The 21,716-nt window shown below is 42.8% G+C and overlaps 1 protein-coding gene across 2 annotated transcripts in view; it reads right to left on the bottom strand.

Moving 5' to 3' along the window:
• The window catches only part of CSMD1 (CUB and Sushi multiple domains 1), a 1,903,837-nt gene that overhangs the window by 235,229 nt on the left and 1,646,892 nt on the right, over positions 1-21,716 (bottom strand). For both annotated transcript variants that reach the window (XM_082715632.1, XM_082715633.1), the window contains exons 27-30: positions 18,261-18,452; positions 12,827-12,965; positions 9,238-9,425; positions 3,897-4,091 (exon numbers count right to left, since the gene is read on the bottom strand). In XM_082715632.1, the coding sequence (XP_082571758.1) occupies positions 3,897-4,091; positions 9,238-9,425; positions 12,827-12,965; positions 18,261-18,452 (714 nt within the window). The remainder of the gene's footprint in view (positions 1-3,896; positions 4,092-9,237; positions 9,426-12,826; positions 12,966-18,260; positions 18,453-21,716) is intronic.

The raw sequence follows: 21,716 nt of genomic DNA, 5'->3' as shown, positions 1-21,716 counted from the left end.
ATGAACTATAAAAATGTTTAAAATATAGCCGAAGTCCCCTGATTTAGTGAGTCATCTGAACAATCCTCAGTTATTGATTCATGCAAGAAATGTGCTTTTCTCCATGACAGATCCAAAATAAACTATGCAGGAGATAATTTCTGGCTTAATGATTTGGGAATTGAGTTTTACTGAAATGTAAATAAATAGCATTAATAAAAATTTATGTTTTATGCACTTTGAGGACTGGCAAATAGAAACAGTGCTTGACTGTTAAAATTTGACTATATATATATTGTCCAGATGTGACTTCATTGTTTATGTTTATTCTATGGCTAAACTATTTATTATCATTCTCCAATCAGTTCAAATTGTATTTAAGTTTCAAATTTAATTCCTCCAACATTATTATTTAACAAAGTCTAAAACTCACCTTCTTTCTTATTTTTCCTTTGGTCCCTGTATATAATCTCTATTGAGATATCTGAGAGGGATTTGCACACACCTGGGACTGGATGGGAGTCTGGGATCATTGCCTTTTGTTCCCTGAAAATGATCATGTGTGCCATTTACATACAGATTAAAATGCACGTAGAGAACAAAACGTACATAAAGAATCAAGATGTTCTATTTGTTGAGCATCTACTTTGCTTGGGAGCCTTATGCGTACCCCATTCAATCTTCCCAGTGCTGTGAGGTAGAAATTCTTGCCCTCTGAGCCCTGGACGGTGAAGCCGGGATCCGACTGCCTCTAGATGGATAACCCTGGGGCACAGCTCTAGCCCACCCTGAGAACCCCCTTCCCAAACCATGAGGGTCCTCAAGACACAGGCGGGCAGCTTGCAGGCAGCCCATGATCCCCGGCACCATTGCCCGTGGTGTGCATTCTCCAGGTCTTTCAGGAGCCACAGGGCTGGTGGTTTTCAGTGTGAGGGCAGTTTTCTGGTGGCCAGCTGGGCTCCACACCCATGTCCCAGGGGCCCTCCTGCAGGACAGGGATGGGGCACAGGGCCCCACCAGCAGGACCCACTCCCTGACAGGGGCCTGAGCTCACACCATACCCTTCCTGTGTTCCAACTAGAGGCTCTCCTCCTTCCCGCTTCCTGTGGGCGCCCTGCAGTGCCCACCACTGTGTTCACCTCCCGGAGTCCTCTCCTAGTTTTTAGTCAACTTAGCAAGAAGGACCTGCGGCCTTTCTGTCATTCAATCTCCCAAACCAACTCACGCAGTAACTTAAATATGTAGCTGTTCAGCATTTTTCATTAAATAGATCGATGGAGGGGTACCAGGGAGGCTCAGTGGGTGAAGCGTCTGCCTTTGGCTCAGGTCATGATCCCAGGGTCCTGGGTTCGAGCCCCGCACTGGGCTCCTTCCCCAGCCACAGAGTCTGCTTCTCCCTCTGCCTCTCCTCATGGCTGTGCTCTGTCTCTGTCTCTCTCCCTTGCAAATAAATAAATAAAATCCTAAAAAAAAAAATAGATCCTTGGAAAGTATGGATTCATAAACCAACCTTTCTGATCATGATTTAAAATTCAAAACTAACTTATGTTACCTAGAGCTAAAAATCTACAAGATTCCCTTATAAAATTGTTTTTATATATATGTACACATATCATGTACATGATACATATATATTTAATCTAAATGTAATATATATCAATTTTTTATTTAACCTAATATATTTACTAATTCCTAATGTATTCATTTCAATAGTATATATTTAATATACATTATTATATATGATGTTTGTGCATTACTAACAATATAAATAAATAATATATATTTTTATTATATGTTTAAAGATTTATTTCCCTTTATATTTTAGGTGTGGATATGCTTATATATAAAGAATAATTCACATATATAACAAGTGATTTTCAAACTTTCAAATGTAAAAAATAGCAGCAAACATTGAAACAGAAATTTTAGAGTACTTTTTAAGAATTTGAGATGAATGATATTTCTGGGTCATTTCAAATCTATGAGATGCTTGGACATTTTATTCTATATATTGGGCATTATTTATATTGTATAAGTGGTACTTGCCTTTTAAATGTAACTAATATAAGATGGAATTTGTATTAAGTTCCTGTGAGATGTAGTCTATACATGTATGGGTATTTTTAGGTCTATCTCGTACAGCTAAATGTCCACATGATCATTAGGGTAACCCGTGTTGCTAGGCATGTTACCATGTCACTCTAGAGAGGACTCGGAGGTCCGCAGGCTCTGGGCCACTTCCACCTCACCCAGGGGCTTGACCGTTGGTCTGGAAGTAGGTTCCAAACATGTGGCTTTGCCTCTAGGCTGAGATCCTGCAGGCACGAGCACCACCACCCCATCGCTGGTCAGAGGCCACGGGGGCACTATCGATTTGCAATGAGGAAACCCTCCACGCCCTGACACACACTTTGAAGGCACTGTATTCGGATGGCCCTGTCACGTTCAGACACGCATGGAAACCGTCACGGACAGATGCACCACGCAGGGGACCACAACACTTTCACGCTGCTGCAGCACGCTCTGCTCTTCCAGACCCCCTGATCTCAGAAGCATCAAGGGTTGTATCTTTATTATCGAAACGTGTAAGATTAGGAAGTTTCAACAGGCTACAGACTGTTTCTTTCTTTTCTTTTCTTTTCTTCAGATTTTTCCATTAAAAATGGCTTTTGGGGACACCCAGGGTCCTGAGATCGGGTCCCATATCGGGCTCCTTGCTCAGCGGGGAGCCTGCTTCTCTCACTGCCTCTGTCTGCCTCTCTGCCTGCTTGTGTGTGCTCTCTCTCTCTAACTCTCTCTCTCTCTAACAAATAAATTAAATCTTAAAAAAAGAAATGGCTTTTGGCCATTTGCCGATTGGTTCATTTTTTCTAGAACCCTCTACGCAGGGCTTGCTGAGCGCCAGAAACTGGAGCTGGATCCTGGCATGACAGGCTTCCTCAGCCAAAAAGCTCCCAGGTTCATAAACACCGAAAGCCAGAGGCGCAGTGCAACTCAGGGCATAAGGCACGTTTGTTTGTTTTGTTTGCTTGAATTTTTATGTGCTGACTTTTAAATTTCACCTATTTGGTCTGAAAGCACTAGTAACACTGTGAGCTGAACTGGGGGGGGGCAGCGAAAAGTTTGGGGTAAGTTCAATGTATCTAACTAAGCTGGTCCTTGAGCTCATCCCAATATAACTTGGAAATCATTTTTTTTTTTTCTGCCAAAACTCATGGGGTTTTACCATCTTCTTTTTTAATGTGTGTGAGTCTCAGAGGGGAGGACACAAGTCCCCCATCTAGAGCTGGAGGAGTTTTGTCTGGAGACTCTGATGCAACCACGGCCTAGAGTCACATACAGAGTGTGGCCACAGACCAGGAAATCTGTGTCACCTCCTGTCCCTCCACGGCCCAGTGCACCAGCCCCCAGGCTGCTCTCACCGCAGCGAGCTCTGTCCCTGAAGGTTGACCACAACTTATAATACGTGGCTTTCTTCATTTAATGCCTATATAAAGAATTACAACGACTGGTATCTTGGGGGAAATGACACATAAATATATCCATGGAGAGAAATAGACAAGAAGGAGAGACACAGAGAAACCCAGAAAGAAACAGTGCACGGAGACACCGAATGTCCGTCTGGATCTCTTATGTACCTTAGGCCTGGAATATGCAAACACAAAAGTTAAAAATGTCCAACTATCTAACTGAGGGAAAAATACCAGCCCTTCCAGAAGCCCAGGTAATGGCCAATACACTAGTTCCACTACATGGGGGAGAAGTGTGAGGGCCTTGGTCCCCATTAGTGTTGCGTGTGATCAGACGCCAACTCCTGCTAGAGGAACAGAGCACTGAAGTGTGGCAGGGTTTTAAAGCGAGACCGAGCGTTCCAAATTAGAAGGATTATTGGAGAGAAACCGAGAATCCATGTGTACCGTTGCAGGAAGGCAAGGCTTGGCTCCAGGCAGGTTTTCCGTCTGCTCCGATCACACACGTGATGGACGAGGGGTCCACGATCTTGTAGCCAGAATCACACTGGTAAGTGACACTTGAGCCAAGCTTGAAGTCTGTGCCAATTCTTGTCCCGTTCATTATATTTCCAGGGTCAAAGCAGGCTTCCCGTGGCTTCTCTGTGGAGGAAATAAATGTGAGCTGCATGAGGGCACAGTCTTACGCTTCCGTTCCTTTAGCTGCTTCCCGTTTTATTTGGTGCCTGGAACGGTGCCTGGTGTGCTAGAAAGGCTCAGACAGTACTCACAGACTGAAGTTATTTGTTAATTATCACATTACGATTAATAGTGATATGCCATAAAAATGATTATCAAGTTAAAAATTATCAGTTAAATATTATAGAAAATATTGTAGGAAAACTCCTATCTAATAAAATTATGTTTCTTTTTTTAACGACATTTTATGGAAGAATTGCTATTGAATTACTGTCATTTATGTTAAAAAAATACAGCATTATTGTTGTGTATATCTTTTTGCTCTGGATTATAGTACTGAACCAAAGACACTGACTCAGGAAACGCTGAGGTCATTTTCCACCTCTGTGCTTAAATCCTATTAACATGAAGTCCCAGCGCGTGTTAGGAACAATGAGAAGCTGGGCCTTCTCGGGGACGCTGGTCCACGCAAGCTCGTGCACTTTCAGGTACCGTGACAGCAGCCCGGCTGGGAAGACGTGGAGGGGAAGCGCCCACCGAGCTTCCTGACGCAGAGCACACCTTCCCGGGAACGCATGGTTGGAGGAAAGCCAAATGCGGTGTCTGCCCTGGACTGACCCCCAACCACGCCGCCTAATGACAGGAGCTGCCCAGACGGTTCCAGGCCTGTTTCGTAACAGGCACAGAGCCTGGGGCACGGCGGGCTTTAACCCAGTGCTTCAGCACGCCTCTGCGAGGGCGGTCCCCAGCCCGCTTTAAACGCAGAGAATCTGAACCTGCTGCTTGAAGAGTTAAAAATCTTTCACTAAAAACCTGTCTTTTCCCAAATGTAAATACAAAACTGTCTTTGTAGCTTGTAGCTACATGGTTAATCCCAGTTAACTGTTGGTAACCTTAATATTTTAAATGTTTTTATATTTGAGATCTTCCAAAAACCTCTAAATGGAAATATATATATATATGTATATATGTACACATTCATACATATATATGTTATATATGTGTGTTTGTGCATATATATGCTTATATGTATATGTATATATATATTTATATATGCTTATAGGTATTAAATGTTCATGTATATAGTTATACATCATTTCACCATTTGAATTGCTTTGTACTTATGCATGTCAACAGCCTTCATGCCATCATCCAAGCTCCCGGTAATGTCAGAAGCCTCAGGAACTGAATCTTACAGATCTTCAAGTGCTCACCATAGAAGTTACCTGAGATTTTCACCTTCCTTTTTTAGCTGAAAGGTATAAAAACAGAATTTGGCTTCTACGTGTGTGGGAGAGGCAGAGAAAGTGATTGGGGCCATCAATGTCAACAGGCTCGAAGAGAACTTGAGTGCAGGAACTAAACAGGTCTTTGCTCTCTGCTTTTGGCTTGACAAACCCTCCCACTGTAGAGAGTCTACCCGCCCGCCCCGTCATTCATTATGGAAAATCCGGTGTTGATCACACATACGAAAGATCTCTGAAAATTATAAGGTGTAAACTTCAACTTTTTTGGTGGGGATTCATATCAGTCCCTATTTAAATGTTTTCTTGCTGATTGTCTACATGTTGCTTATTAGTGATGCTACACACTTGCGTCTGGAGAAGACCCTCCTGAGAGCCTGCAGATGTGTCACGAGAGATGAAGAGTGACGTGAGCTCTGAAAACTCTGCACATTCTCGTAGGAATGGATGCTATTTAGAAGAGGAAAAAGGTACAAAGTTTGGGAAGTTATGCAGGAAAAAAGGAGACTTGTTTAACTGTACTTATTCCATATTTCCCGTTATATTTATGAAGATCTACATGTCAACATCAGCCAAACAGAGATCTCTTTGGCAATTGTTGACTTAAACTTAAATTGTTTTTAAATTTGTTTTCTTCTTTTTTTGTTTTCTTGTACAAACCCTTGTGTCCAGGGCTGACTTTTCAATAGGTCACAGCGAGGAAGCTTGTTCTGCTACACACGAGACCCCAGCCCAGAAGCAGGTCGTCTACACATGGTTTAGCACCAGGTTCCCCATGAACATGTGTTGCGTGACAGTAGAGGGGGCGGCCCTCTTTTCTGCTGCATTTCTGGGACGAGGGCCTCTCCACACGGGATCCCAATCCCAGTGTGTGGCACGTTAAACTTTATTCTTAACGCTAAGAATCTATTATGTTATTTACTTACATACTTTGGCTAAAATGAAATATATACTAAAAATACTATAGGTTATATTATAATATATATCATTATATAATACATAATGTATTATAGATTATTTGAATGTTATTATATACCTTATTATATTATACCATTGTTATAATATATGTTATTGTATTATCATACTATAATGTGTTATTATATTGCCATATATGTGTTTTACATATACTGCATTATAACCAAAGCATGTAAATGTATGCAGACATATATATATACATATATAAATAAATGCATATTCTATGACTATATAATGTCTGTTAACATGTAACTGATGACAGGTATGATCATCTGTAAAACAATGGAACACCTTTTTGCAGGCCCTTGTTCTCCTGTTACTGGAGTTTGTCCGTGGGTCCCAGGTTGGGACCAGCATTCTAATCATTTTATTGAAAACCGATTTAGATATTTTGAAGGGCAGGTGATGTTGTGTTAATTCTCTGTGGCTGTGTAAATCCCATCTAGAGCAGAGACCATTTAGTTTAAGCAGAGCAGGAATGAAAAACTACAACTGTAGGCACTGGAAGGTTCGTTCCCCTGACTGCTGTCTGCCGGTGTCCCGCCGAGCATACTGGGCAGCTAGTGGGCCAGGCATGGACACTTCTCCATAAGCAGCAGCCCCCCATTCAGGATGCGTCCCCAGGCCCCAGGAACGGCTGAAAATGCAGACAGCACCAGGCCCTACGTATGCTTCATTTTGTTCTATTCATACACAACAGTTCAGCTTATAAATCAGGCACACTAAGAGGTGAGCGATAATAACTAATCACAAAATAAAACCACTGTAACCATATGCTGTAATTAAAGTTATGGGAGTGTGGTCTCTCCATCTCTCTCTAAATGTCTCACTGCCCTGCCCTCACGGCCCTGCCCCCTCTTCCTGTGATGACGCGCGAGGACAAGACGCCCACGATGTTGGAAGTAAGGAGAATGACCCAGACGGGGGACACAGTGTCAGGTGACCTGCGGCCCTGAGGCTATAGCCCGGGGGAGGGGCATCTGCTTCAGGACAGACGTGGCGGACCCTGTCACCCAGACCAAGACAGGGCAGCGAACCTCAGAGAAGAGGTCTCCCCCACGTGAATGTTGCCTTCTCAGTCTCTTCAGTCATGTGTCCTTGTACGTCTCTGAGTTTAGTTGAATATTTGGTTAATGCCACTTACATGATTATCTGCTCAGTGTCACTAATTTGGGTTTCTGATGGCAAGTGTCATCTTCGTTTCTCTAAACGTCCTGCGTCTAATCTTTCGGTTCCATTCATCGGCTGTCAGTTCAGGGTGTTCCGTGATAAATCATGGATACTGTTTTTGCTCACAGTTTGTCCCGTTTTCTAAGTCAGGACGTCATAACGTGTTGTGTTTTGCCATAGTTCACATCTGTCCTGCCATAGTTCACATCTGTTCTCCTTAAGGAGACACCCCTGAGCACCCCAGTCCTGGGGCCCCGCGGGGGGTCAGCCAGGGGCCAGAGATGGGGGCTCGGCGAGGCTGCCTGTGACTCTACTGCTCACGTCCCTGCCCTCCAGGGGCACTCGCCGGGGCAGCGCGAGCTACGGCTGCCTTCCCCTGTCTTCCGCTGGTTGTACTTGTCCACCACCTCTACTGGAGAGCTTTCCAGACCTTAGGAGCTCCAGCCGCCAGAGAGATGGCCGGCCTGGTGACAAAGAACCCAGACAAAGGAGGCAGGGCTTTCCTTCCACGCTACTCACTCGCTCACTGATCATCTGTCCTAGAATGCCCTGGAGGGTACACGCGTCTGAGCAGGCAGTGGCACATGGCCCTGTATTTAGATGCAATGTGGTCTTTTTTAGAGTCATTACGGACCGGGCATTGTCACAATGAAGTGCATTTCTGTGAGTTCTTGTTAATACAGAAACTACCTGACGATACAGAAAATGCTTGAAAGTACTGTTTTCAGTTATTCACAGACGCAAACAGACCCCATCCCCAAAGCATCGGAACTCCTTTGATTGCTGAAATGTTTACATTTTTTCCTGCTGTGCATTTTAAGAAGAATTAGTGAGTTTGTAGGTTTTGCTGTTTAGAGGGAAATACATTAATTTTCTACTTAAAACCATGTAAGGAGACACATGCCCAGTGAAGAGTTAACAGAGATGAAATGTGTTTTGCACTGTATGTGTCAATTTAATTACTAGTAATAAGTAACTCAAAAGTTTAAATATACGTATTCTCATTATTTTTTTTACAAAGCACTCACTACTGTGAAATGATATTCCATGAAATCTTTTTCTCTAATTCTTAGCAATATACTTTGCATTTTCTTTGTTCACATGAGAAGTGGATGTGAAAAGTGTGTAATTATTTTCACAGAGCCTATAGCAAAACAGTTAGTTTACGGTGGTTTTTATGAGTTTGTCTCTGTCTGTTTTTTCTGGGTGTTTGATAACGGGATGGTGGATCCAAAACAAAGTTGGGGTCACCTGTCCGGTGACCACACAGGAACCCCTGTCTGCCCGGACAATTCATGGGGCCGTGGGTATTACACGTGGAAAACCATGGATGCATCCAAGCTATTTTGATGTATTTGATCTTAGTCATTCTGACGAAATAAACTAGAAGATACTAAAACACGTATTAAAATAATTCTTCTATGTCATTAAATCCTTCCTTACACAAACCATAATTTATTTTTACATGGCCATAAATTTGGGGAAAAAGAAATGATTCAGAGTTTTGTTTGTTTGTTGTGTTTTTTCTTTTAGCTAAGGTAGAACTGTGTCTCCGCATTTTCTTCTGCGCTGGGAAGATCCATCTGTCTTCCCCAGACAGAGGACAGAGGCGTGAGCATTCTACACACGAGACAGACGGGCAAGATGGCAGAAAGAAATGCTTACAATGGAAACGTCCTGATACAAATTATTTGATGCGCCAGTGAAACTGGCCACGGTACCTTTAAATTCAATCGCGAATCCCGACAAGCCCACAGACGCGTCACTCCGAAATGCCAGGAAAACACTGTTTCCACTGCTCTCAATTCTTTCTGGGGCTTGAGAGCCCTGGAAGCTTCCAAGGAGAGGTCTGTTGGAGTCCTCTCCTTCATAGATGTGCAGGAAGTCATAGCTGGGCTCCATGTTGAAACTAGAGGGAAGAGAACTCATCAGGTTAGACACCTACGACGCACCTCTCATCTCCCCGACTAGAACGTTACTGGGATCACTGTGTGAGTCTCTTGGCTTCCAAGCAATGCTTGTTAAATCTTAGAACAACCCCATAGTAAAAAGTAACAGCAATTTACATGTCAAAATAGCTATATGTGTAACAACTATCCACGAGAAACACTGTCCGTATTTTACAGGGTGACCACTGTATTCAAAATAGTACGATTTTGAAGCTGATCCTAGTACTGAGGACTGAAGAGCTCTTCCCCACACTCATGAAATTGCTAAGGAATGGGTTTAAAAGGGAAGAATTCCCACTGATACTTGATTTTTATGTGAATACTTGTAGTTTGAAAACAATTACTTAAGTTTTGTTTAAAAATTCCTTTTTTGTGAGCTTTTCATTTATTTTGTTTTGTTTTGTGTACTTTTAAAAAGGGGACCTGCCTCTCCTTGCTTGGGTGAAGCGGCTGATGTAAGTCATCGCTGTGACGGCACAGAGTGTGGGGTCGCCCGTTCCAGCCCAGGCTTCCCCATCACTGACTTCAGCCGATCATCCCTTTCCCGCCCCCTCCCCTGACTCCACTCCCCTCTCTATCTCCCTTTCTTCTCTACTGTTAAATATCCTGGGAATCCCCAAAGCTCTCAAGAGGGATTTGGCTTGCAATGTCTCCGCCATCTTTGATGAGAAAGCAGATGATAATCTGGGAGCTTCAGAAAGGAACACAGTCTCAGTGAAAGACTACATATGCAGAGGGATAAGATCTTGAGAAGATCAGAACAAGCCAACAAATTGGAGGAGTTTAAGTAATACATTCTGGCTGGCGTTCCACTTCCCCCATCTCTGAATCAAGCCTCTGAGTCTGTAGCAAGGACTCATTCTGAGAACCTTCTACTCTCCTTCGAGATGGCCGGGGACGACAGGGATGGAGAGTCAGGAGTCTTAACCATCACCAACATGGGCTTTGTTAAGGTGGCGTTGTTTGTCTGCAGATTCAAGGGATGGCAAGGAAGACCGCTGTCTTCAGACATCGCCCACCGCATTCTAAAGGAAGTGACAAAGAGGGGCACCACGGAGGACCCAATGGTAATCCTGACCCCAGCCTGGCAACCTGCCATCCCGCCTTATGTCAAGGCTACGCTGGGTCCCGTGGGAGGTCCCTGGACATATTTACTAAAGGAAGTTGTAAAAGGTCTCCTAGTCTGGTCATTTCACAGATTCCTTGAATCAGAAATGAACAAGGAGTAGAGGAGTGGCAAGAGAAAGGATAAAGGACCAACAGGAGCTGATCCACCAAGTGGGCTTTAATCAGAATAAGAACTTTTTGTAATACCTAACAGGAATGTTATGAGAACCCGTCACACTGTGCCCCAAGAGCTGGCATAGGTAATTATCATGACATAATTTTCAAGCGCTGGAAATACAAGGAACAGACAGAAAGCCTCTGACTGCGCTCTCTCTCTCTCTCTGGATATACCATAATCCATGCGTAGAAGTCTGGAGTGAAATTTGTAATTCATTATGATTCCATTTGTAAAATCCATCCGTATTTCTACTCATGCTAATGGCACAATCCATGAACCCCAACGAGAGACCAAAGTCTGGCCCAGCTGTTGAGCCAAATTTCATTTGAGTCCCGGTGTGTGAGTAGCGTAGAGCCCACAGGTGACAGGGGCCTGCGAGAAGCCATCCCTCCCCAGTCATCCCAAGTACCGGGATGACCTCCGGAGCTAGTGCTCCAGGTCTAGTCATATGCTGTCTTCACTGGTAGTAAGGCCAGCGGTCCCCACCCCCACCTCACGAAACACACTTAACTCACATTCTTAAAACCGTGCATCTGGGCAGCACGTGTCAGTGTCTGTCCCCTTTGCTGGGGTGAAATCTGTGTCCCCACCCACTGCTTCCTGTTCCATCTCTATCTACTAAGTCGATCTGGTTGGGAGATCTCTCGATCATTCCCAACTATGTCAGTTTTCCATCAAATTGAGTCCGCTAAGGACTTAGGGATCTAAAATATGGAAGAAGAGTTGGAGATTTTCTACTTTTACTTTCTTTCCAGAGAGCTGTGTAACATAAGTAGGAAAAAAACAAAAACCAAAAAACAGAACAAAACAAAACAAAAAACTTGTCTTATCACATGGACTGCCCTTGGGGAACCTTGATAATCAGTCACTGTGACACATCGGAAGATAGAAGACTCTTATTTATAAGGTTCTGTGTTCTCTAAAAGGCTTTTAATTGTTAATTTATCTTCCATCTCCTGGTACCAGTGGTGTCTCCTGGTGTTAAGGAAGCCACCGGTAGAAGTTAACATTCACAAAACTCACAAAGATGTCCAAAAATATAGCTGCAAATGTTCGGTGGTTTTGTGTAATAGCTGAGAGACATACTAAGTATTCATCAAGAGGCAAATTTATAGCAGCTTGGATAAATTCAAGACACGATGCTTATCAGACTACTTAACATTGAGCACCGTGGGCGTTTAAAATTACACTGATTCAGATGCCATCAGGAGGAGAAAGTGAAGGAAGACAGTCAGCACCATGCCTGGAACAGTGACATAAACATCAGAAAAGGAAATGTGTTCAATTGACAAATAAATGTAATGAGACCACTTCACCCCGGAGAGGTAAGAGGTCAATAGCATGACCTTTAGAACCACTTATTTTTTAAAATGCCCCTTCCTTTAGTTCAAAATGCAGAAGTGGAGGTCTTGGGATTTGCAAAATTTCAATTATGATACATCAGATACAAATAATATGATAGTCCTATAGAATTTATAAGATAATCAGCATGTTTAAAACTTCATCATCAAGTTCAGCAGTAGGAGTAAGTCAGCAGTAATTTTTTAAGGAGTAACGTCTACTAATTCAGACTTTACAGCAACCACATTGGGGGAGCTTCCATTTTCAAAATTCTATCAAGTGATGATATCTCAATGATAATACAGATTTTATCACAAATACAAGCGGCTACCTTTGGGAATGCCAGACAAGACGTGTGATGAGCGTGAATTCGTTATCACACGTGTGGGGAATAGGAGACACTGATGAGACATTAGACTAAGCCCATTTCTCTCACTGTTTTATTACTCTTCGTGACCACTCTGTAAATTAAGCCTTCTCATGTGGAACATGCCGCACGCAAGATAGTATTTAAAATTCTTGCTCTGTCATGTCTGTCCTAAGACAAGTAGAATGCTCGGCAGCCAAGTCATCTCTTTCCATTTACGTGCCTTTGCAGCCCGAGGTAGCAGCTCTCAGAACGAGATGGAGGGTTTCATTTGGGTAAAACTGGGCACTGCATGAAGAGCTACGTGGCATAATTTTTAGGTATGACCCTTAACATTCTGTCAACAGGGAGTCTACAAGAGATGGTACCTTTTGAATATCAAGGCAATGACGAAGTCGGGATTCACTTTTATTCTCCAGTCACATTCTTTGCCCGGAGGATACGGCTGGGGGTAGTTAGGCGACAAGATGACACCCGCAGGGCCGGTCAGGTTGCCCCCACAGGCGGCTGTCACGGAAGAGGAACAATGCAGGTCAGCGAGAGATAGGACACCACGGAGTTCAACAAGGACATGCCCTACCTGCTGGGTTATTGAACACTTTTCTAGGTGAAAATTTAAGACCTAGGAAGGCTGTGCATTTTTCATGGCTTGTTTATGATGTTTATATAACGTCCCACCCATGTTTTTAGGGAGGATTTTAAACTGACAAACTTGACTTGCTATAATTTTAAGCTTTACAGATTACTTTACTCATCCACGCTCCCAGGATGCACGTGTACAAACATACACACACACACACACACACACACACACTTGGGAAGGAGAATGAAATCCCCACGAACAACATTTATGGTCCTGCTAATTCTTCTGTCCTCTCTGGTCCACAAAGTCATTGCCACATTGTTCTAGAAGGCAGGCTTCCTGTTCTCTTGTGTTTCACGCTTGCCTGGCACAGTGTTTGATCAAGTCTTCAGGAAATATTTGTGACCACATATTTCTCACCATCCTCTGATAGGTGTATGGTTTGGGACATAATTCAGAAATGACGGAACTGACAAGGTTTAAGTGACACCCTGGGATAGGGAACCTGTAAGAGAGTGAGCTGGGACATCAATCCTAAAAATATTACATGATCACAACGCTCAGTAGGCTTCCATCGAAAGAAGCACTTTAAATGATGCTGATCTTTTTTTATACCTGTCACTTTTTAGTTACCTGGGTTGACATTTACTTTAAGAAGATGACAGTGATGAAGTTCAACCATGTTAACAGGCAAGCCAATTTTCATTCTTAAACCTCAAAACATTTAGGATGGTTTCACGTACTACGCAGGATTTCTGTTAAATCTTCCATCATGTGGAAGGTGTGAAAACACTGCAAAATTCACAAGTATGTACATTTCAGATGCATTCAGGAACGTGCTAAGTTTATGGTTCTTCATATTAAATACTGTGGCTTGTCACCAAGTTGCTTTAAAGAATCAGCCCAGTTAAATTATAATGTTCCATCTAAATGAGATATTGCATTCATACAACTGACTGTGTATGCATTTAGGGTGCAAAAAAAAAAAGGTAAGTAGAGAAAGAAATACCCCAATTGGTAATTTTTTTCTACATACATACACACACACACGACTTTTTTGGAAATTATATGAAGATACGTGTGTTCTAAATTTCTGTGATGGCTATGTCTTTCTATACTCATTTAGTGCTTCTGAAAACAATGTTTTTAATAAATAAATAAATATTTTATATATAAATATTTTATATACCATATATATTTTAGAAAGTAATAGAATTTGTTTTATGCTTTCTATTAAAATTCAGTCTCATTAAAGGCGAACTCTACATAGCATCATAGGAAATACTTAAAATGAATTCAGATATGCCCTCAAGAGTAATATGATACAATTTTCACAAAAATGGTGAAACCCACATTTCCCCAGCATGCAGTCTGATTTTAATAAACTCCGCCGAGACCACTGGCTCATCAGCTCTCCCAGGAGGCTGCCTCTCACGGCACCAGGCGGAGAACGGGGCGCGGACGGTGGCAGGTGGCTTGGAGGTGAGGCACCGGGTACCCCAGGGTCTGGGGACGTTCCACTGCACGCAGGGTTTGCGAAATGAAGAATGACAGATTCAGGCTACTGGCTTCCAGGGTGTCACCAGCAGGAAGAATCTGGGGATGACACTAGGTACTGACTTAAGTGAAACAAAGGGGTGTCCTGGTCTTATCCTGAACAGACCCAAGGAGGCATTTCTACATGAGGGGATCTGGAAGCTTCCAGGGGAGTAATAGCACCGTCTCTCCATGTTTGCTCTCTCATTGGGTCAGGCATTTTTCATTTTAGCTTCATTAGGTTTTAATTTGAAAGCTTGCAAAATACTGTGGATAGCATGACGAATGAGCACAAAATGTGGCTCAGCCGCTCCAGGAAATCCTTCGGAGGGAGTGGACGCAGACACGAAAACCACACATTCGTATCACTCCTCGGCGCCTGGTTTGAAATCCTTCAGCCCCACTCCTTGGACCCAGTCACGTCTTCATCGCTCACGGCCTGAAGCAGCCCTCCTTAACGAGACACATCCACATTCCCGCATCAAGGCGGTTCCGTGTTTATGCCATGAAACAACATAACTAGTCTTGAAATAGCCTCCCTGCCGATCAGGGCTACATGTGGACACATAATGAATTTCTGTAAACTTAGGGTAAATTCTTGTTTTTCAGAATTCTTAATAACTCGGACTCGGACAAAAGGGATTGCAAGCTATATAAGAAAATGGAGATATGGAGATTTTGAGGGACCTGTCACTCAGAACTAGAAAGTGGTGAACATCCTCTGGTCTGGAGGCAGGTCCTCTGGGCTCCGCTGAAAACCCCAAAAGGAGGTGCCTTCACCATTAGAGTCCATCGGGAAGTGAAGAAAGGGAGCTATCCAAACCATCCACAAGAAAAATCAGCAGCAAATGACAAGGTTGTGGAAGTGAGAGGTCAAGAGATTTCAGAAAAGAGACAGAAAGAACCAGAAAAAGGAGGAGAAGGACTACTGATAATAAAAGTGGGAAGATAAATTAGTAGGCCGGCCAGTCGGGAAAGAACACATTCAAGTGGCCGAGAAGAATACGAAATAGAAAACCATTCAAACTCACTATTAACTTAAATGCCTTTTAAAACATCAAAGAATCATCACTTTCTGCCCATATCAAATTATGAGATTAAAAACAATGGACATGGGGTTTCCCCCCTCCTTCGGGGAAAATTAACACCCATGGCTCTGTTGGTGATGTAAATTGGTTCACAATCCCAAAGAGTTTTGAAAAATGTTTTAAAAGCCCTGGAAACACATAAATGTATAGAAAAAACGTCATTTATAAATAAGCATGGATGGGTTTTGCAACAAGAGGGTTCATTTCTGCAATCATCATAGTGGAGGAGGAACGGAAGCAACCTAAGTGTACAGTAAGAAGGGATCGTGCGTTCAACGTTGGCCAGTCCACGGAGGTGCGGGGCAGTCAGTACAGGCCAGTCCACAGAGGTGCTGGGCAGTCAGTACAGACTAGCAGAGAGTACACGGCAGCACAAAGAGGTCCTCCTTTAGTACTGGTAAGTCAAAGTGCAATTTACAAAAGAAGCAGGATGCTGTCACTTAAAAACATTTCAAAAATAGATTAGACATACATAAAATAATTATGATGCTTATTTATGCATGTTTATGTTAATAGTATTTGCCTCCAGGTAGAAAGATGACAGCTTTTTCTTCTCTTTTCTTCTCTTAACTGAACATGTATTATTTTTTAATAAGGAAAAAGCTTAAAACATAAAATTAAAAACTGTCTTAAGTCAGGAGAGCAGAATTGACATGGGTGCTAAGGCAGGATCAGCTGCCGTCCTAATGGATGGGTTTCTTACTGAGGACATAAGCCTCATTTCTGGGGGAAAAGAAATGTTTACAATGTAAAGCAAAAATAACATTAATTTATTCCTGAATACACATGTTCTATTTTTCTGTTACATAATGCCTATGCGTGTAGGCCGGCTGTCAGCACAGCTGATATTCAATTGCCTCCGAGTGACTTAAGCCTGTCCCTGGGGCCCATCCTCAAGGCAGAGGAAATGCTGCCTATATTGTCTGTTGAGAACTGGATTATTCAGCTCATAAACTATCTAGTCATTGGTCAAAGTTATATAACTAAGATATAAACTAATGAACGATGATAGATTAGTTGGGAAGATGGTCACATTTTACAAGTGTCTAAAATCATGGGGACTGAAATATACTCTTTTGGAGTTTAACGGGTACCAGCATTGGTCTGGAAAGCACCTCCATGCGTTTGAAATCATGCAAAATGGGGGCGGAGGGAGTGTCCTTGTCCATTTAAAAGCAGAGCCATGGTTTATTTTATTTTATTTTTTTATTATTTTTTAAAGATTTTATTTATTTATTTGACAGAGAGAGATCACAAGTAGATGGAGAGGCAGGCAGAGAGAGAGGAGGAAGCAGGCTCCCTGCTGAGCAGAGAGCCCGATGCGGGACTCGATCCCAGGACCCTGAGATCATGACCTGAGCCGAAGGCAGAGGCTTAACCCACTGAGCCACCCAGGCGCCCCGGAGCCATGGTTTAAAATGATGCTGCATTTACAGGCAATCACTCTGCTTTAAAAAAGTAACACAGAAATCTTGCAAGTCTCCAGAGGGCGCGGCTGGAAGTAAAAGGCAGGATGGCACCTTGGATTTACAGAAGGTAAACTCGGCACAAGGCACCCAGTGCACACGGGCCGCTCTCGGACGAAGCGGAGCCACCAGACCTCACGCAGCCTCCCAGTACTTGGAGTACTTAGTGGGAAGTTACGACCTGCGTATCCCAGCTGCACGGCACCATGGAGAATGTCTCTACCGCTGTGTATATGACAATAAAAATCATTTCAATCACAAAATCCCCTCAAGTTCACCCTATGCAAAATGGCATATTAACTATGTGCATAGCATTTCATTATCACTTCCTCTCTCCACAGATTAATTAAATTTTACATTTTGCAAACAGATCATAAAGAAGTACAAATTAAACCATGACAGTTCATTAAAATAATAAAGTTTAGCAGAGTTTCTTTCAAAAATAAGATGAAATAGGTATTTATGGTGAAATATTTAACTGAATGAGGGGACAATCTGCATGTAATTACTATTTTATATAAAATTATATACTGCCCTAAAACCATACTTTTGATAGAATATCATGGATAGTTATTCAAACTGAAGTCTGGAAAACCAACTGATACCCTTTCAATAAGGTCAAACGATGAAATTCTAGTGAATTTCAAAAGCATGTTTCTCTTTTTATCTTCATTTTGACCAAAGCAGTATAATTTTTGGTTTTCAGGATTCTATTAAAATGTACCAATATTATAAAAGAACCATCTAAAAAAAAAAAAGAAAATACTTCTTATTGAGTTGGTTTTGCTGAAGGGCATGTTTCTATATTAGAAATGAGAATACCAATAGTAGGGTTATGAAAGTTCTGGCACCCAGAATTTTAAATTACAGTAATTTGACTGACCCGTATTTTTACAAGATTTCTTAAGGATAGGAAATGTTAGATAAATGTTGGTTACGGTACATTAAGTAAACTATTTTCTTTACTTCACCTAATAAAGCAAGGTTGAAAGGTTTACACTAAAATTTCCTTAGAGTCTCTGAACGAGAGGGCATGTACGAAACTCCGGAGACATCGTTTTGTTTTATGGGGCAATTTTAATGATAACATGCATTCATTCCAAACTATAAAATGACTGTTGTGCCATACCTATGCAGGTAGGAGGGTCCGGTTGCCAAAAGAATCGGTTATTCAGCTGCACACAGGTGATTTTCGCTTGTCCTTGGAGCTGGTACCCAGGGTCACACTGGAAGGTGATGGTGTCGCCAGGCTCTCTGCTATCCCCGTAGCGGGTGCCGTTCTGAGGCATTCCTGGATCGTTGCAGGTGGACGCCACTGAGGCTGCAAGACGGAGACAAGAGCAGGTCAAGCAACGGGAACAGGGTCCCCACCCTTACGTAGGCGTAGCAGCCCTTGGGTACGGAAGTCCTTTTGACTGGCGGGCGTCACGACTGGTCGGTCCACATGCGAACGTATGAGAAGTTTCTGTTCCCAGGGATACATTAAATAACGTGAATCTTGATAATGGTTTCTTTGAACAAGCACAGGCAAAATTCGCTGAAAACGCACAGTGATGAAATAGTCAAGGGACTGTGTCATGCCTTACTGAATACACATGCGGACACACACCTTCGCCTCTGATTTTCTTGCTAACATTACTTTCATGACGTTTAAAATATTTCATTAAAGTACATCAATCACAAAGAACCTTGAGTAAAACAGAATAGGATAAATTTACGGTCTGTGCCTTCCAGGTGACAACCAGCTGAGGTGACCGGATTGACGTTGGAATGGGAACCACCGAGAGAAGGCTCACGTCAGCTCAAACCAGGGTATTCTTAGTCTCAAAGGGGCTACTTTCTTGGTAAAAAGACCAGTAACCCCATTTCACTCTCAAAAAATTTCTAACTTGGGCAATAAATTATATGGTCATCCTGGTTTTAACAGAAGCTCTAAAAATGATGACTTTGGGGTCAAAAAATAGAAAAAGCATTAGGAATTTCAAGTGAGCTTAATAGAAGCCAGCATCTGCCAACAAGCTTGTAAGAGAGCTTTCGAGGGACAGCTGGAGCACTGGAACACGAGCCTCTGGCAATCATCGGGTGTGCATATTCTAACAGACACACCCAGAGTCACGTCACACAGGCAGCTACCAGATCTGCTTGAAGCCAGTCAATGAGCTTGCCTTCCTACCCAGATTCTGGCCCAGAATTCTAACTCCCACATTGCACTGAAAGGAAAAGGCCGGGAAAGTACTGGCTATTTTCTCCAATTTCTGTAACTTCTACGTACTTGACGTTCTACTAAAAATTAGGAAGACACACATCAGGGTCCAAAGCTTACAAGAAGAAAAAAAAATACATATATATATATATATATATATATATATTTATATTTTCCATTTTCACTTTCAACTACAATGGTGAGCTCTGTCCCTCTTCACTGCTGAAGGGGCTGTGAGAGAAAGCTAGCTTTTCTTGCGGCATGCTCCAGGGCAGGTAACACTTGTTGCTGAGAGAGAAAGATGAGAAACAGCTCTTGCCCGATGGCATGCCACCACACTGTGTGCACCATGCTGTCTGCAGCATGGAGCTCCATAATATTTGTAGATGTCGGGTCCATCACACTTTGATGTCTGTGTTTTGAGTTTCTTATTTGGTTTGGTTTGGGAAATCCTGGGGCATTGTTATGCATTTGGCAAGATAAAAGAACTTTAAATAAAAGATAGGAGATGCAAAATGTGCAGGACCTGCTCTGTGTTCTCTAGGGATTTTTAACGAGCTTACAGCGGAAGGAACAATCCAAGACACAAGGAAATGGTTCAACGGCGCAGACGGAAGGACAGGATGAGCGTCGAGGATCCGGAGAGACGTCCGACTTGCTTCTGATCCCAGCCTTGCTCCACGGGACGCAGATCACTTGAGCTCACTAACCTTCGGGTAACTAGTCAGGACAAATGCTAACTGATCAAGTCTGCCGGGACCGCGGATGTGTGATAGCTCGCCAAGCTGGCTCTCCCCCTGGTGTGCTCTAAGCTCATGGAAGGCTGAGGCTGCCTTACTCACTCACTACTGTTCTCTAATGGCTTTATCAGGTATTGAATATACAATCACGTGGCTCTAGAACACTACTAACAACCAAAAGTCAACATTTAAATAACATTCAGATTTAAGAAATAGATTATTATCACTCAGAAACATTGATGATACCTACTGATGCCTGCACTTCCTTACCTCATGCCCCCCCTTCCCTCCCGATGAAGTAACCACTTGGAATTTCACAGCATCATGCTTTCGCTTCTCTCTAGTTAGCGCAAATGTATGCATTCCAACAGCAGCTGCATGGACAACCTGAACTCACATAAATGGAATCACACATTGCAGGTTCTTCTGAGACGTTCTGGCTCGGTATTACGTTTCTGAGTCATCCACACTTAGGTCTGATGCTCTGAGTTATTGATGTCCGTCACATATGGTGCTCCACTGCATTAATATACCAGCAAGAGGGCTTACCCTCTTACCCGTCTGCCCTGACCATTAAAGCCATGTCTGTTAGTCCTGGAAGACTAAGAGGAACAGGAAGCGGAACTTCCAGTCAGCCTGCAGATCGGGACCTTGAAGCAAAGCTGCTCCACAGCTGAAAACAGAAGAACTGCCCCCCTGATGTACACAGGACTTATATTTTGGGTTTTTTTTTAATTTTTTTTGTTATGCAGCAATAGCTGACCGAAACAAGTCCTACGGTGGTAAACCGTGTTTTGTCCAAAAATACTTCAGTGCTTTCAAAATATCTGAAATTCTCCTTCACTCCTAAAGGATGTTTTTACTGTCTGTAGCTCAGGGTTAATAACTGGCTGCCGTTTTCCCCCTCAATGCTGGTAAGACATTATTTTAGTTCTTCTGGTTTCCAGTGTTCTCACGTCCCCTCACAGTCCCAAACCGTGATGAGATCAAGCTCTGTTGTTTGGTATTCAAATTTTCATCATACTGTGTCTACCCATGATCTTCCTTTCATTACCTCTGCTTGGAATTTATTGGAGCTTTTGAGTCTGAGGATTAAGCCATTATCCTGTGGAATATCTCCTTTCCCTGCTTCTCAAATTAAAATGGAACAGGTATCTCTTTCTTCCATGTGTCTTCACCTTCCTCTCATCTTACAATCCTTGTAAACTTCGTTCTCTCTTCTGGACAATCACGGGGCCTGTTTTCCTCCCAGCATCTGCTCTGCGTCTCCATCAGATTTATTATCTGCAAACGGCAGTGGGTTAACTTTTCCATCATTGTGCTTTTTGATTAGTCATCACTCGTTTTCAGATATATGTGGCTATTCATACAGTATATTGTTACTTACTCATATTTTCACTCGTTTTTATCACGTGTTTTACATAATGATTTGACAACTCCCCTCACTATACTTGTTCTCCACAAGTCGCCTGCTATCTGTCACCATACAACATTAGTATAACACCACCGACTGCGATCGCTGTGCTGGACCTTTCACTCCCACGTCTTACTCATTCCATAACTGGAAGTCTGCACCTCCCACCCCCCTTCACCCGCTCAGTCCACACCCCCCACTCCCTCCCTTGTGGCAGCTATCAATTTC

Source organism: Mustela nivalis (genome assembly GCF_964662115.1).
Source record: "Mustela nivalis genome assembly, chromosome: 20".
In the NCBI taxonomy this organism is placed as follows: domain Eukaryota; kingdom Metazoa; phylum Chordata; class Mammalia; order Carnivora; family Mustelidae; genus Mustela; species Mustela nivalis.
The sequence above is the reverse complement of the archived record's forward strand: the minus strand, read 5'-3'. Positions and strand labels throughout refer to the sequence as shown.